This window comes from Lepisma saccharinum, chromosome 27, assembly GCF_977018435.1.
Source record: "Lepisma saccharinum chromosome 27, izLepSacc3.1, whole genome shotgun sequence".
NCBI classification, from domain to species: domain Eukaryota; kingdom Metazoa; phylum Arthropoda; class Insecta; order Zygentoma; family Lepismatidae; genus Lepisma; species Lepisma saccharinum.
In genome coordinates this window covers 46,438,966-46,457,518 of record NC_139255.1, presented here as the reverse complement: position 1 = coordinate 46,457,518, position 18,553 = coordinate 46,438,966, and the positions used below count along the sequence as shown (strand labels likewise).

At 40.0% G+C, this 18,553-nt stretch overlaps 1 protein-coding gene across 1 annotated transcript in view; it reads right to left on the bottom strand.

The window, feature by feature from the left end:
• The window catches only part of fus (epithelial splicing regulatory protein fusilli), a 267,610-nt gene extending 249,503 nt beyond the window's left edge, over positions 1–18,107 (bottom strand). The window contains 1 exon segment of the mRNA XM_083113532.1: positions 17,438–18,107. Coding sequence (XP_082969658.1) covers positions 17,438–17,560 — 123 coding nt within the window. The 5' untranslated portion in view covers positions 17,561–18,107.
• Between the last annotated feature and the right edge of the window lie 446 nt (positions 18,108–18,553).

The window sequence follows — 18,553 nt, the reverse complement described above, 5'->3', positions numbered from 1 at the left end:
ACGTCATAATGTGACAAGTATGGCGTAATGCTACTATCAAAACAGAAGTTTGGAATCGTCGCGATTAATCAACACAATGATGGAGAAAAAGATGCAATAGAGTGATTACAGATTCGTCGCAAATTGTCCAATTATTTGGAAAATTTGAAAGATTCGACGTGTACTGTGGGATCTATGAGTATTACCGTGCAAATTGTCCATCACCATGTTCGTCTACTTTATTTGACCCAATAAGAGCTTCAAGAATTAAAAGAAAGCTCAAAACAAGCTGTTGACAACTTCTGCACCAGCATACATAGATATCCACCGCTTAAAAACACACAGGATGTAAGAGAAAAATTAATGAAAATAGTGATGGACAATTTGCACGGTAATACTCAAGGATCCCACTGTACAAATGGAGGTAAAAATAAATACCCTATCGTCATTATAAGCTTAAGGGTTGCTTAGTCGTCAAATGTGACGACCAGACATCTTAAGATAGGGGCCAAATTAACGATTATAACAATTACAGAAAGACTTGTGAACAGTCATGGAGCCACAAATAAATTATAGAACGTGAATATCTTCAGTCATATTTAATACACCTCTAAATACCATACAAAAAGGGCATATTTGATCTATTTATCATATTTTTTTCTTGTTTGTTGGGGGCGAACTGGTCTACCAAGGGAGCCCTCCCCCCGGCGGCGACGTTACTACTTTCCAATAGCAAATTATAAAACTGATTTGCAAAAGAAGATGAATTTCCAACAAGTTCCTATTCATTCTTTCTTTCTTGTTGAAAAAGGTTCGTTTCAGTACATTAAAAGCTTTCCTTATGCGTTGGTAACAATGTGAGCTTTCAAGTAATTATATTTGCTCGCTTCTCAAGTAGGTAAGAGTTCAATGCCTCCCCGCTGCACTTGCATGTTAATACGCCTCTGCTAACCTTTGTTTGCAATAGGGTTTGACACTCCATACCTAAATGGCAAGGCCGAAATGACTGTTTCTAGTCTCTGAAACTCGAAACGTCTGCGTCAGAGCTTCACCTACAAGGCTGGGGTTCAATGTTCTTGAAGGCGAGACCAAATCCCTATGCCATTCCGCAAAACTTTTGCAATTCTCCCAGTGAACGCTAGAGGGGGACACTCGCAAAATATTGAAAATGTAGACAACAATCTTTAACTGGCACAGAAATAGGAGCTCCCCATCACTTCTTAATAAGAAATTTATTTACTTAAATTAAGCTAGTCGGCTTGTCGTGCTTCTTAAAGCTGGAACGTTATTCATGACTTATCACTGAAACAAATAGCACATGTATTCTATGAAAAATCATGTACATATTTGGTTCTGTTAACTACGTTTTGTTAAAGAGGTATTCAAAGTTGATACGAAGTCCCTTAACATTGATTGGTTGCAGTCTGTCGGTAGCGAACTAAAATTTTGGTACACTGGTACCGCTAGGTATGAAAAAAATGGGGAAAATAAAAAGAAGAAAGCAAAGCGGACACGTGGTTAGGATCCCACTTTAAACTGTAGGTCCAGTCCCGATTAACCTATCTGTGGATAATAAAGTGGGCTTAAACTCAAATCAACCTCTGATCTTCTCGAAAGTAGTTGATTTTAGCGTTAGTGGCGTCGCGTGCGGTTCGCATACGAGTGTTCACAATAATGTTTTTGTACTGAATGCAGATTTACTCCCTTGTAACTTCATATTCAATTGAAAAAGTGAGAATAACATTTCAATTTATTTTCAACAATTTCCCCCCAAAATCACGCTATATTTGAAGTAATAGAAGGAGGACCTTGGGGAAATTGTCCCTCTCTACCTTAAAATTCACCAGGTTTTGGGAATTGTCGCTAAGTTTGCAACTATGTAGCACAGAGCTTTTCGAGTCCCCCTAGACATGCCTTGTATATGCTGCACCCTGGTGCCGAATGTAAGAAGCATTGTCGCTTGCAGTGTTCGCACAGAGAAGTGAACATCGTCGGGGTATAGTGGCCAACGGCCCCTTAGCTGTCATCTCTATGCAACACGCACAGCAATTGTGTTCAACGCCCTCCGTGGAACACCGTAAGAGTCAGTGTTACTAACTATCTAAAAAGTTATCAGATGTGAAAGAAGTCGTGTCAGAGTAAATTGTGTGGATATACTCGTACATCAAACAGTATTTTTTCGAATTGATATACGTATGTGTATGTGTGTGTGTGTGTGTGTGTGTGTGCATTTAATATGTACGTAATTTAAGACATATACATGAGTGTTCACGTGCTCATGCGAACATTATCAGGCGACTTGCTCTTACAATGTCTAACTCTTAAAAAGAGTCAGTAAATTGAACATACGTGACTCACCTTCCTTCTAAGGAAGTCGATTCGACTTCAAATACAGCTCTTCAGATGAGTTTAAACAAAACTGAAGACAGCATTTTTTTTTTAGTAACCTTCTCTCTGGTTCTCATACGACGATTTAATAGTACCTACACACAGGCGCCGCCCTCGGGGAGGCGCCAAAACGGTGTGTCGTCCTTGAGTGGCGCCAAAATCTTAATTTTCATTATATAAGCGTGGCTATTTGTTTCAAAAAGAGTTGTTACAAACCAGATAACACGAGATTGAAAGAAAAAAAAGTTTCATGAAAAAAACACAGATGGCAGCACAAAGTGAAAGAATATAAATAAATCGTTGGAGGATAAATATCGATGTAGCAAAAGCAAAATTATGATAAAATATGTAGAAAAGATGAAAGCAATTTACATAAACGATGTGCAAAAATTGTATTTGGTACAGAGTCTGAAGAAGACCTTGCTAGAAGGTTGAAACGTAACGCTTAGTTTATGTTTTAAAATAAAATAAATTTTGCCTTGATCAGCATATTGAGTTTTTGGTTACAAAAATTAGATAGTACAGTAAAAACTTGTTAATTCGGACCCCGATAAGCCGGACTTAGCTTAATCCGGACAGGTCTCCCCCAAAAAAAACAGAATGTAAGGTTTCAAATGTGGCTAGAAGTCAACACATTATCATAATATGGGTATTGCGTATGTACATACTGCTGCTTTAAATTTTATTGTACTGTATAGTGTATTTAGGTCTATGCCCTTTAAATATACCATAATAAACGTGTCTTGTTGCTATAAACGGAGTTTTAATGCACTTTCTACTGTTCTTTTAGGTTATTTCAGTTAATCCGGACTTTCGTTAAACCGGTCAACTTATTCCCCCGTTAGTCCGGATTAACGAGGTTTTACTGTACGTAGAAAGGAAAACAAAAGTGGTTTTCATCATTCAACAAGTTAAAGCGTTTAGTCAATTATTAGGCACGCATAAGGAAGTACTCAAAGAAGAAGAAGATTAGGGATTCTTTGAAAGAAGAAATTTTTGAAATTACTGTTGCAATTTAAGCTGAGATATTACTATTATTATTGTTTTATATTAATATGTAGGTATTAAATAAATGCGTACTTACAATAAGCATATTCCTTAACAGTAAAACTTAAATAATCTAAAAATAAGGTTATTATTTTTCTTACTTAAAACAGTAAATATGTAACATGGACAAGGTTTTATGGGGAGTGAAAAGTAGGGGGTGGGGGCAAAAATCCATCTCGCCTGGGTGAAAATTTTATCTTGAGCAGCCCTTGCCTAAACACACAGCAAGAATAATGTGTGGCACATGACCTCTTGCAATGACGTACGAAGGAAATAGAATAACGTTCTAAACGGGCACGCAGGAAGTTCAATCTTGATGTTGCATAACTTCCAAAACTACATTACTTATTCTACCATTGCGTCACATTTTGTACGCAACTCAAGAACTCCCGGCATTACGATCTCGCCTCTGTCAAGGCCAGTGGCAACACAGTAACGGTATAATATGCAAGAAAAGACCTGGGATACACAGTAAGTGTTCGATACTTGGGCGCCATCTTTGCAGTTAGTGTCGCGTGATACTATTGCATACACACTTTATGGCAAGCTATTCTGAGATCCACTTATGGTTCGTTCTGCTTGAGAGCTCTATGTATAGTATGTACCAGGTCAGGAAACCCATTCGAACAGACTCCATCTCGACTAATGGTGAAAATTACCCACCAATGGGAGTAGTAAAGAGTTTCCTCGTTGGTTTCCCCAATGGACAAGTCGAGTATCTGAGCAAGATTTTCGCTTGTTGAGCAGACAAATCATTTACTTCACGGTGTGTGCTCATTGATCAAAACATCAGTGCACTTGAATAATCTGTGATCAATATAGCTAGGATTTGTATGTAATTACATATTCTTTTCCTTTCTAGATCCATACCTTGAACACAGTGGCGTATACTAAGTCCAAGATCTGGCCATCTCACTATGTCACGTGGTCCTAGGCTATGAATAGAAAAAAATTACCAACTCCTAAGAAATCTCGTTGCCAACCCATAGGAAATCAGGTTGCCAACCCATAGGAAATCAGGTTGCCAACCCATAGGAAATCAGGTTGCCAACTCATAGGAAATCAGGTTGCCAACCCATAGGAAATCAGGTTGCCAACCCATAGGAAATCAGGTTGCCAACCCATAGGAAATCAGGTTGCCAACTCATAGGAAATCAGGTTGCCAACCCATAGGAAATCAGGTTGCCAACCCATAGGAAATCAGGTTGCCAACCCATAGGAAATAAGGTTGCCAACTCATAGGAAATCAGGTTGCCAACCCATAGGAAATAAGGTTGCCAACCCATAGGAAATAAGGTTGCCAACCCATAGGAAATAAGGTTGCCAACCCATAGGAAATAAGGTTGCCAACTCATAGGAAATCAGGTTGCCAACCTATAGGAAATCAGGTTGCCAACCCATAGGAAATAAGGTTGCCAACCCATAGGAAATCTCGTTGCCAACCCATAGGAAATCAGGTTGCCAACCCATAGGAAATCAGGTTGCCAACCCATAGGAAATCAGGTTGCCAACCCATAGGAAATCAGGTTGCCAACCCACACTGCACACTGTATTAATTCTGTAATAACGTATGTATAAGAATGTAAATTTAAATGTAATCGATGACACGGGTTAGGTGGCAGAACAACCTTAGGCTGAACCTATCCCACGTAAATAAAGAATTTGAATAAAGAAACAAAGAAAGGAAATCAGGTTGCCAACCCATAGGAAATAAGGTTGCCAACTCATAGGAAATCAGGTTGCCAACCTATAGGAAATCAGGTTGCCAACCCATAGGAAATAAGGTTGCCAACTCATAGGAAATCAGGTTGCCAACCTATAGGAAATCAGGTTGCCAACCCATAGGAAATCAGGTTGCCAACCCATAGGAAATCAGGTTGCCAACCCATAGGAAATCAGGTTGCCAACCCATAGGAAATCAGGTTGCCAACCTATAGGAAATCAGGTTGCCAACCCATAGGAAATCAGGTTGCCAACCCATAGGAAATCAGGTTGCCAACCCATAGGAAATAAGGTTGCCAACTCATAGGAAATCAGGTTGCCAACCCATAGGAAATCAGGTTGCCAACCCATAGGAAATAAGGTTGCCAACCCATAGGAAATCAGGTTGCCAACTCATAGGAAATCAGGTTGCCAACCTATAGGAAATCAGGTTGCCAACCCATAGGAAATAAGGTTGCCAACCCATAGGAAATAAGGTTGCCAACTCATAGGAAATCAGGTTGCCAACCTATAGGAAATCAGGTTGCCAACCCATAGGAAATCAGGTTGCCAACCCATAGGAAATCAGGTTGCCAACTCCAGAATGAGCATCATCATCTCACCGATATGAATAATATTATTTACAATTTGTGATCGATTTTCCTCCTGTATTTTATTCTCTAGACTTCAGGCTTCGCAGATAGCCTAGCTGGCCTACAATATACGCTCCTGCTTGAACACGAAAATGTCAACGAATTATGTAACTGACATCATTTTGCATAAGTTTTACGTTACATATTTGCCAGGATAATATATGCTAATTTACTTTACATAAAACAACATATTTAGGCAGTTTTTCCTATCTTGATTCTTTTTCCTATATTTTCGATCTCTGAAACATGAGGAAGAAAATTTGTATCTCATGTGATGTCATATTTTCTAATCAATGAGATGGGATACGGAGCGGCGATCCTCCGCCTCCACTCGCCACTCTCACTTTTGGTACCCTCTCACTCAGATCTTCTTTCTTGATCTTATCTGAGTGTGGTATCCGTATCCCGGAATAGGATATAAGGATTAACTTGGTAAGTGGAGAGGTCAGAAGGTACGTAAGAGAGAAGAGGCAAGGGCTCTGAGTCTTGGTACCTAAGATTTAAACCAAGACGTTTTTGAAAAATTAATATTGTGAAATTGAGTAGCTCCAAACAATAAGCAAGATATGAAATTTAAAGATACATATAACATAGAAATAAAATAATGAATATATAAGAATACAATATGAGAATATAGAATAAGATATTCGAGGAACCCTTAGATGAGATGCCAAGTCGAAAGACAGGTTGAAGACAAAATAATAATAATAATACTGGAACTATTATTTATCGAACGATGCGGGAGTTTGCCCCCGCCCCCCCTTTCTGGTTACATATTTTCGTTTCCCTTTTAGGTTTAGGCAAAAGCACCTATAAACTTGGCATCGGTGGACAAGAAAGCTACTTTCCCGTACGTAGCGAGTTACACAATACGTTCCCTTGTTCAAAAAAGTACAAAAATAGCTGTGGTATGTACTTTCATTCGATTTTTCTTTCTGTAGACGCTTTTTGTTACAATTTCTTTGGAAAGTTACGAAGATTCGATTTTTTTTCTTCGCTTCTTGTGCCACTTTTGGCTAATTTGCGAAGATGGGGATGAGTGATGATATGATGAATAGACATGACAAACGTCCATGCCCAAGCCAAGTTTCGAACCCGGGACCCCTGGCGTTGTAGCGCAATGTGCTAACCACTCCGCCACGGGGGCGGAAATTTACGAAGAGCTCTCGTACATATCTACGATAATTTGCGTTGTGTAAAATAAATTAATAGTTGACAAAATTGGTTTGCTGTGGTTGTTTGAATTTAGAAATCTGATACAAATTTTAATTTGAACAACTTATGTCTTTAAAATTAAGATGAATATGTTCAAATAAAATAAATATCTAGCAGAATTCTTGAAATTGTTTGGATACTCGATTATTATTAATATTACATATTCTATGATAGTACATATTTAGCTACACATCCTTTTGATATACATATTTTATCAATTATTGTACATATTTTATACTTTGGTATTACTTAAAATCTGGGCTCTAGTGATCAGTATAGGCTGCGCCGAGGGGACAAGATTTCAGTGATTTCGAAAAGCTGTTAAGTATATAAATGGACAAAACTGTCGATTTTTTGTCACACACTGGAACAACTATCCGAGACTAGAGTGTATATTTGGAATAAACAACACATTCATTTTAATATAATTACAAGAAATGGGAAATGATATTTCCTTCCGTTACTTGAACTTCCTCTGTAATTACGCTATATCGGAAGTCGTTAATCACGAACACTTCTCCATCACTCACACAATTTTCCTCCTCTTAGTCTTTACCTCACGAGGCAATGCTTCTTTGGCCGTCGAGTAGCTGAGTGATCACGTTGATTGCTGAGCGCTCAGATACTATAGTGAGGCCGGCGCAACAGCCGGCACGGCGACCGCGGTTATCTACGAAGGAACTTGCGGTCAAACAGCCAATTAGGCCTACTGCTTGGGCAAGAAGCGACATTAAAATCCCTCCTCCCCGAACAGGGTTTTCTCAAAATTACCGTTCTGCGCTGTGAATGGAGACCGGTTCCTATCGCGGCACTAGTATAGACTCGCCAAACCAAGGCGGTCAACCCTAGACGACAATAATGAGGAAGTTGCAATACGAGCAGGGTACGATCAATTCAAGTGATTTGGTTTATTTGACTTCGCTTTTCTGCCACTTTTGGCTAATCGCGAAGACGGGATGGGTGACGAGGTCGGACGTGCGTGTAGAAGTTGTTACGTTAACCCTGGGCTTGAAATTCCCTAAGGTTTAACAACCTACGACCTTACGTAAAGTAATTCAGGCTGCACTTAAAGATTTACACAAGAGATACAAGTTAAAACCGAATTGTATGCGAATCAATCTATGAATATCTTCAACTGCCATGGCATTAAAACAGAAAGATAACGTCAACTGACCTAGCGGGAACCGTGGAAAATATTATTGAAATCTATGTTCAACAGATCATTTTGCAAATACAGTACGAACTAGTAAAACCTGTCATGGCACCGGTGGCGACACAGACACAACCAGCATGAAAATGGCAGCGATTTGGTAAACAGTACTTCCAGAAATTTTCCTCTTCAAATTCTATGTCCGGGCAATTATTCCCACTAGCCCTCTATAATAATTTACCACACTTCACCTTTCTATAAAGAAGATTACCTGCTATCAACACAATAAAGCCGTGAAGAATTGATTTGTAAGTCTGCTTCACAGATACATAGTGCCAGACTGGAAATATAGGTTGAACAGTGTGATCATCCTTGCCCCCAAAATGGCGACGATGTGCATTCTGAATCATCAAAACTTATTGTTGGAAATCATAGATTGCTTGACGAAGTATTGTGTGTGCCAGGCGGCCATGTTACTCTGTCTGGATGTCTCTTGCTTCAATTTTTAACAATGAATATACATTGAGATGGACATGTAGGATAGGACAGTGATATTCCTGAACCAGACGGAAAATTCCTTGACATGTCCTTTTCGTCCTCAAAAACTACCTGTTTTTCACAAATACACTAATTACAAGGGTTTCTCGAGAATTTCCGATCTAGGAGTGTGGAAGCAGGATTTTATGCGGTGTAAAGTCAAATTAATAACGACATTACATCATTGTAATCACGAAAAAAACGATGTATGTGCGTATTTTTTTCCTGTACATTAGACACTAAATTTACTATTTTTTTATAGTTCTAATGTTGATTTAATTACACTTGTGACTCGAAAGCTCTCATACCTGTTGGTCAACTACGATCAGCTGAGTCCGAAAAACGATATTTCGGGTGGTTGTCCAGTACAAGTGGAAAAACGGAAGCAATTGTTAGTGAGAAATAAGCATAGGTATATTGCAATTAGTGCTTGACGTCTAATTTCACAACTTCTTGAATTTTTTCTTTATGCCTTCCTGTAATTCCACTTTCCTGGGCAAATACCCTACCGGGAAACCATTGCCTCGGGCACTATTTGTGTTATTGAATCTTCGTGTGACGTGGGTTTTAGTCATTTCACAAGTTTGCATTTCCGAAGTACTTCAGAGCTTTCTAAGGATAATTCAACTAAACTTAACACATACGAGGGTGGTTTGAAAAGTTTTCGGAATCACCACCAGATGTCAGTGCTAGGACAACGAGGTTTCCGCATAGTAATAGGCCATCCTTTATTACTAAACACGTGGCGCGTCAGTGTTCTGGGTAGAGATCTGTGGTGCGGACGTCACTTTGTAGTTGTTCCCGTGCAGTGCTTTGTGAAGATGGAAAAAATCGAGATTCGAGCGGTGATTACGTACTTCTAAAGAAAGGTATGAAAGCAAAGGAAATTGATGCCGATTTTCTGAACACACTGGGGGACCCTGCTCCTTCATATTCAACTGTTGCAAAGTGGACAAACGAGTTTAAATTTGGTCGGGACAGCTTAGAAGATGATCCACGTAGTGGTCGCCCAAAATGTGCTACTACCTCAGAAATTATTGAAAAAGTGCATAAATTGGTCATGGAGGATCGCCGACTGAAAGTGCGTGAAATTTCTGAAGCTATAGGAATGTCATCCGAACGGGCGTATCACATTTTAACAGTTGAATTGGATATGAGAAAATTATCTGTAAGATGGGTGCCGCGACTTTTAACACAGGACCATAAACGCATCAGAGTGGACATTTCCGAACAATGTTTGACTCGTTTTAAGAGAAACCAAACAGATTTTTTGCGCCGGTTTGTGACGACAGATGAAACGTGGGTCCACTACTATACCCCAGAGACAAAACAACAGTCAAAGCAGTGGAAACATGTTGATTCACCACCACCAAAGAAAGCAAAGGCAATACGGTCGGCCGGAAAGGTAATGGCGTCAGTGTTTTGGGATGCGAACGGGATTCTGTTGATCGATTATCTTCCCACTGGTCAAACAATTACGGGACAATACTACGCTAATCTCCTCGACCAACTAAAGCATAAGATACGGGAAAAGAGGCCAGGTTTGGCAAGAAACAAAATCATCTTGCATCAGGACAATGCGCACCCTCACACAAGTGTCGTTGCCATGGCAAAAATTCATGAACTTGGTTACGAATTGTTGCCACATCCGCCTTATTCGCCTGATTTGGCTCCCTCAGACTTCCATCTTTTCTCCAAACTCAAAAGTTTCCTCGGTGGACGGAGATTCTCTTCAAAGGAAGAACTAATAGCCGAAGTTGACACGTATTTCACAGGCCTGGAGGAATCTAATTTTCGAGATGGGATCAAGGCATTGGAACATCGCTGGACCAAGTGCATTAGTGTACAGGGAGACTACGTTGAAAAATAAAAAAAATCACTGTTGTAAGTCGTTTCTTTCTATTCCATTCCGAGAACTTTTCAAACCACCCTCGTACATAGGTGCATCTCGTGCAGAAACCTCAGCCTGAGAACATCACTGTAGGGTTGTTAAAGGGCCAGGTACTCATATATTCTAATGGGTTCAACAGCCTTGTTCCACGCACAATTTAAATTCGGTCCAAGTTTCGTATTGTTTCATTGAAAAAAGGTTCCTGGACCGAATTAATATACTTTACACATAAAAAGGTTCTTTACGGTCCAGAACCCATTTACGCTTGCTGATTTTTTCTCATGGACCGGAATTGAATTTATTTAAAATTCCTCAACCTTTTAACAACCCCGCATCACTGTTCTATAAGAGTGGGTTCGAATCCTGGACAGGGTATGTTCTGGACCACCGGCATCTGTGCCGATGCATGCACAGCGCACAGACCCGTTACACGCTGAACGCCAACGAAAAGAATCGCACCGGAAACTTGGCTTTCAGGAAGCACGTCATGTGGATGACCTGGTCAATGAGACATGCGCGGGCAAACATTCGCCTACATCGCACATTGTGAAAGGAAAGCCTCCGCTTCTGCAGCAAAACATGCGGGTACAGCAAGCGACACCATGAAAAATGCTTGAGTAATGTAAATAATGCAGGCACTTGACCGGTGAAAAGTAGCATTGCACGTATTTTATTGTCTTGTATAAAGGAAATGAAAAAGCACATTCGGTTTTCGTCTACATGAGCGTATATTCACATATCTCCTCTTTGGATCAGTTTTCCTGAGACAAAAAAATGAACATCGCATGCACGCAAATACGATACAGCTGGACGTTTTCAAATTATGAAACTTTACTCTCTTTAGAAGTCTTTCAACTGAATCTTCGTGATGATTGACTGATTGATTTGATTTATTTTACTACGCTATTCCGCCACTTTTGGCTAATTGCAAATAAAAGGATGAACGCTGATGAAATGGACAGCACAACACGAGGCCCACAGTAGATTATATTGGCTGTGAGTTCAGACGCCAGAGCCTCGCAAGTCTGCCAAATGCAGTCAGGGTGTACTACATGAAAGGGAGGATGACATTAGAGCTTGGACGTCCGCAGGATTTTTCCAGGGAGGGGCAAGGAAGGTATATATTTTCTCAATAATAGTGTTGTACCCACAAAAAACATCGCTTAAATTTGATTTTATCATATTCATGCAATAATTAACACATATTATTGTGGCTGAAATGAAAATATGTAAAAAATACATAATACATAATTTTTCCAGGGGGGGACATGCCCCTCCCCTCCGGACGCCCTTGCATTACAGTGTCACCCATTACACCGCACATTCAAATAATTTAATAAAACAAAAATTACAATAGTCAACTCTAATAAGCCATAATTAACGATTTAGCCCCCTAGCCCCACACAAATCCAAAAAAAAAAAATATAATTGGCTCTTTAATAGCAGATTCACAGAATACCTCAACTTTTTTACTCCCACTTTCCTCAGAAATTGTCACCGCCAGATCGCAGCACACGATACGTAATTGCGAAAGCTAGTCTTTCATAGTCTAGGCCAGCACTACACCATAGTTAACCATAAATTAAACCATTGGTTATTGCTTTTCGAAAACATATGGATAGACTTGAAAAGCAAGTTTGTAAAAGTGGCAATACGGCTTTTTGACTGAAACGACTTGCAAAACACTTTTCAAGGAGCTTGTTTTTGAAGTATTTATTGTGAAATTAAAAGCATATTTCCATGCTCAATCCGTGTTTTATAGGTCTAGGATATTCGAAGAGAAGACAAATACATTTTATATCAATGCATTATGCTGGATACAAGACTTGGGTACTCTGCCAATATAGTGGCATGTGGCTCCACTTATCTGGGTTGGTTTACAATAATTGAGTTAATTATTATAATGGACTGATAATTGAGAGAACAACTGTTAAAGGTTGTCGCAGTGACGTCATAACTTGAAATCGGAGCTGTGATTTTTTAGGGGAGGCAGTAAAGCGAATTTGTTAATAGTGTGTTGTTCTATCATCCTCAAACCTATCTTATGCACAGATAAGCTAATCGAGACTGGATCTACAATTTAGGACACGGTTATCAGACTGGTCCGGGTGGGTTTTTAGGAAAAGTCCTCTTTTTTGGGATAAAAATTCGTAACAAAATTTTATATTTGTAAATACGTAATTGTTAATACTGTTTCCGTGTTCAAGTTAAGTTTAAAAATTATGAGAATAACGATACGCAACACAAAAATTCAGTCTAGTGTTCTTTATTTAAAAATAATAATTAATTAAATACCGAACGTTTAAATAAAATGTGATGAAATACTACATATATAAATTTTAATTGAAAATTATACAATAAATGTTGGCCTGAACACTGCATTAATATTTTCGTAATCAGTAATGTAAAAGTTTAATTGTAGAAATTATATTTTTTCGCTATGCCAAGAGTTGTCGAGTAGTATTAACACTTCTGTAATAACATTTTGTGAAGTCTAAAAATGTCTTCTTTTTTAAAGTTTGTCATCTGTTCATACAATCCGAAATATTGATATCGGCAAATCTTCACTACAAAACGACAACGTTGTCATGGATGTATACGCTTAGCTTAAAAATCAACCATACTTAGTTACAATGTTTAAAAAATGCTGTCCGCAACCAAAGTATGAGGATGACAACAAAGGAAGTTGTTAGGAAACAGTTGCTAGCGGTGACATAAATTAAAAATTTCTGGAGAGGGGGGTCGAGAGACCCCGTTGAGCAACAGCACATGAAGGGCCTAGGGCTTACCTACCGACTGCCGGTCTCCCTCCCACACTTTCCTTCGTCACCTCTAAGCGTGGAGATCTTCAACCAGTATTGGAATAGTCGGGGGGTCAGCCCGACGTATCCCCAGCCGTTGTAGTAGGTCTTCTCGACCGGATTACGCTCACTCGTTCGGAGCTCCCCAATTTCCTCAGGATGGTGGGTTGCAACCGGCCCTATACGTAGGCCGAATAAATTCCGACCAGAGCCGGATTCGAACCTACGCCGTCCCGCAGCGAACGATCTCAAGACGAGTGAACGCCTTAACCCGCTCCTCGAAGCATTAATTTTATGTAAAAGCACACGCACCTTAAAACACCACCCTGCCTGTTATTAAAGCAATTCGACAGCTGCAAATTCACAACTCCCTTTACGCTAAGAACTAAGCCTGCGTAATCAACTCATGCTTTACAGTATTGTCTCGTGTCAATAGCTTTTCTACCGACCTCGTGGTGGAGTGGTTAAAACAGCGCGCTACGTCGTCAGGGGGACTGGGCTCAAATCGCCGCCTGGGCCCCTTCCAGTCACGTATCCAGGGGGAGGGCTAAGGGGGCTGAAGCTCCCCAAAATCCTACAAATATCTAATTTAAATAGTGTATATTGGTAATTAATTTTAACTTCCTTAGAAGGATTATACATTAGATCGAAGAAAAGTAAAGCCTTTTATGAACGGAATGTGTAAAAAGTTAATAACAAACTACAATAATTATAAGGGATGAGCCCGTCCAGAAATAAAATTCTGGCAACGGGCCTGGTACCTTCATCAATTTCATTATGTCATCACTCATACTCATCTTCGCGATGAGCCAAAAGTTGCAGAAAAGCGAAGTACAATAAATCAAACCAATAAATGTATAGCTTTTTAATTATTACTTCGAAGTTGCATAGCGCGTTACACGTGCAAGGTGTGATATTGATGTACAAAGACACATATATTTTGCAATCAAGACTTACACAAAGGTTGTTCTTACAAGTAAATGGGATGCAACATGAATTTACAGAGTTCGATCTTGAATTAACACGAACAAAACTTGTCGATTCCAACACGACACGCTTCAAAACAAGTCAGATCTGTACGTGTTAAACCCTGTTCAGAACTTCCGACGCCACGTCTACGATTTTACTCTGTCTGGCGCCTTAAGTCTTAACAACACCGGACAAATTATCTACGTCATGCTGAGAACACAGCTCGTTAGAAAAGTTTAAAACTCAAGCTATAAACTGTACAATTCTCCATCGACTGAAAAGAAGATAATGCAAACGAAAGCACGTGACTTTTGATCAATTGTGTTAGTTCTGGCATGTACTCACAACATAAACACATTGATTTGGCTTTATCACAACAGATACAGAATAGAATAAGCATCACTTGTGACTGTCTTCTACATGCATGAACAACCAATATTTACTTTATTTCTATTGTACACATGTTTATATAATTACCAGGGAGCCATTGAGATTAAGAACGCTGTATCAATGTCAATTTTTTTAAAGTTGTTGATTTCGATTCGCTTTTGTTATATAGAAAGATTGGTTTACAATGTGTTAAAAAGTTGCAAATGAGTTTGTATCGGAATATTTAAAGTGAAATAATACCTAAAAGAAGTTAAACCGTGCTCTTTTAATTCTTGCAATGTAAGTTATCCGTCGCGTACCATATGCACTATATATTTAGTGTAAAGTATAGTTACACACTAAACTGTAATATCTAAACTTTTGGTTTGTTTCGGTCATTATGCCTTCAGTCTTTATTTGAAGTGCACTTTATGCACTGATAGGCTAATCGATACTGGGCCTACAGCTTTAAAGTGTTTTTGAAGGCACCAGTATGTGCCTGCACCGGGTATAGAACCTGCGACCCTTGATTACAAGGCGACGGCGTTGCCACTGTGCCATCGGGGAGCCCCCCCGGTCATTAGGCGTCGTTTTTCTACCTTTTGGATTCATCGCGACGATGAGGACGACCGATGCGTCATGCCTTGCCAAAGTTTCGAATCCGAGATATCTGACTTCGTAACATGTTACGCTCACCACCGAGACTGGCGTAATGCCTAAATTGCAGACAAGTTTGTTATTTGTCAAAAAAAAAAATGTATTCAATGGTGCTCCATAGTCGATTAATTTGCTTCGCTACTTTATCAGCCGAAGGTGGCTGAAAAGCGACGCTGAGGAATACAAATAATTCGCTATTTTATGTTATTGATTTCTATCATTATGGACCGACGACAGAGGTCTCGGGTTCGAATCCTGATCTGGGCCTTCTCTGCGAGTGTCCTTTCATCACCCATTCTCATGCGAAGTAAAATTAAGCAAATCAAACATTATGGAGGAGAAATATCTCCTATCAAGCATTATCAAGGATAGCATTCCTCAAGCCAAACCAGCGACCCTCGATTTCGAAAACTAACTCCGAAAAGTCGGAGCAAATAACAAAGACAGTATTCTAAAGCCTTTCTTGAATCAAAAAACTATTTTATGTGTAGAAGGATAACTAAAGGACGGATACTTTGTAAATAACTAAATTTTATACCCTGATACACAATATGAGAATTTATAAATGGGCATGTGGACTTAAAATATGAAAAGTTTCGCGAACTTCACGTTTAATTTACTCTAAGCGACAGGTGATGCTAAGAAATGAACACATTTCAATCGTATTTTGAAAGTGCGAGCTGCAAAAGGTAACGGATTCTGAGGTGCAACTCCAGGTAGGGTGGAAGTTTCGTCAAAATCCCCTCGGCCACACTTTAAATGAAGACAGGCAAAGCTCACCTCCCCCCTTTCGCTTCCCACGTTCCTTTCTTTGCAACTCCCCTGAACCCTATATTTTCAATGTCCACCTAGTACGTTACCTGGGACAACCATTGTAAGCAAAAGAACCCCGCTTATTTCCAAAGCCGCTCAGCTCTGTACCTTCCCAGACCTCAACACCAAGTTGGAAGCGCGGAGGTAGGTGCGGGGAAAGGAGGGGGGAGAGACATGCAACCAGACATGCAAGGGGAGAATCAACAGGTGTGCTCAGGGATGGATCGTACGCAAAAGCCGGCAGCGGACCGCATACCTTAGGAATACAACGTGGTAATATTCTTACAAGAGCTCTGTACACGTTTCGCTGTGTTTAAATAAACTTTAGCTGCTAAATGCTGTCTGGATTTGCGCGTTCCCTGTGAAAGTTACACCCGACAAAAGAACGGTTGAACATCGCCACAGCTAACAAACCAAAACAGTCCATTCTTTCCCAATGCCATTGTTGTATAATAACGTAGCAAAAGGGCTTCCCAACAAACTGTAAACACATCGCAATACAAAAGAAGCCGCTAAGCTGCATGCAAGCAAGCTGTTTACTCAATTAGTCAATCATGCAATATGATCCTGCTTTTTAGACACCCGTTTACCCCTACTGCTGTGGCGTAACTAAGCTAGGTTTTGCTTGTAGACGCACAAGGAAAACAAAACTCAAATAAATTAATATGATCAGTGTCTTCAGTGCTACGTCACACGCGCAAATAAACAATGCAACCGCATGCTGCTCACTCAAGAGTTATTTATCGTACCTGGGTCTTGAAATCTTGTATATGTGTACAAAGATAAGACTGGCACTTCTAAGTCCAAAGGTCTTCCTCTATCACGAAATAAAAAAAACGAACGATATCAAACTCTGCCATGAATATCTGTTAAGTTACTGTTCTGCTGAAATGATTAGAAACATCTTTCTTTATATATTGAACCTCGGTATTTACTTAACTGCAGCAATAAAATCCAGTACGAAAGGTGTTACAAATTATTAAAACATGCACATTGGTGCTTAGATTCTAAATGCACAGACAAAATCAGAAGGTCTGAAGTGATATTATTATGTAACAAGTTTTTAACGCCTCACAGCGGACTGGCATGAAACTTAGAATGGTTTTGCATGCTATTAGTTGAATGGAATATAAAACGAATATAGAACTCGATTAAATACGTGTCTAGCACAACACGGCAACTTTTTGGAATGTAAACAAGATTGCGGTTCGCGGCCAGCTGTACACAAAATTAAAACTAATAAAAACACGCTAAAAACTTTCCTTACCTTGTTTTTGCACACTTCTATCACCACGAACACCAAAAGGACAATTTCTTCCTCATCAGAACCGAGGGCTGGTCCCTGTAGTCCTGCGGTTGCAGTGTAAAATATACACAGATATTCATCCATCACTAATAATCACCACTAAATACCATTAGATACCACATACATAAGCGCGGGGGTTCGACACCAACAGCCGTCCGGAACGATAGGAGAAAGGGGGGAAGGCAAGAAGATAAGACACCGACACCGTACACTTTGCCACTATCACCTGTACAAGAGCCCGTCCCGTACACGTTGTCGCTTTTTACTAATACATGAACTTAAGCTCCGGGGCTGGACAGAACGAAAACCTTTCTGCCATGACAGTCATGTGTCCATGTCCGCTGGCGCCCTCTAACACGCTAAGCAAACTCTCTTGATTGGTCCACACCTGGTGTAAGGCGTGCGCGGATTGGTTGATCTGTGAGGAGTTAGCATTGGCTTCAAACGTGGCACGTCGGTTTGTGGAACGGTCCACAGGTGAGCTGAGGGACTGTTCCAACAAAATGTGAGCCGGCACTGAAAGGAAAAAAAGAAGATAGCTGCGTCTTTTTTGAACGAGCACCTGTACACACACATACGCAGAGCGATATAACCGAACCACGTGGGAATTCGCGATACTCAGGAACGTATATGCTGCGACGTGTTTCTTGATTTTGTGGAAATGGGTGCCATTTTGAGCAAAAACAGTCAACTCTTTACGGGATGCAAGAACAGTCCGTTCACAGGTATTACCTTCGGGGCACCGAAACAGGTTACTACGACTTAGCTGCCATCTACCTTGTCCCTCTCCTCACCTCATGAAACCACTCTACCCACAAAACTTTGCTCTGAAAGACGGGGGGGAGGTAATGCTGCCCAGTGTTGCCAACCTGTTGCGCTAAGATTAAATATGCTTGGTTCGTTACACCTTGATGACCGGAAAAGAAGCAGAGGGGGGTGGGAGGGGGAATAATTCACGCATCTGTAATGAATGATCCGTGTTCAGCACAGAGCTGACTTCGCAGGAATTCAGTTTATGCCATGCCAGCTGATATATGAGTAAGTTTGGACTTGGAAATTTAAAAATTTAATTTCTTC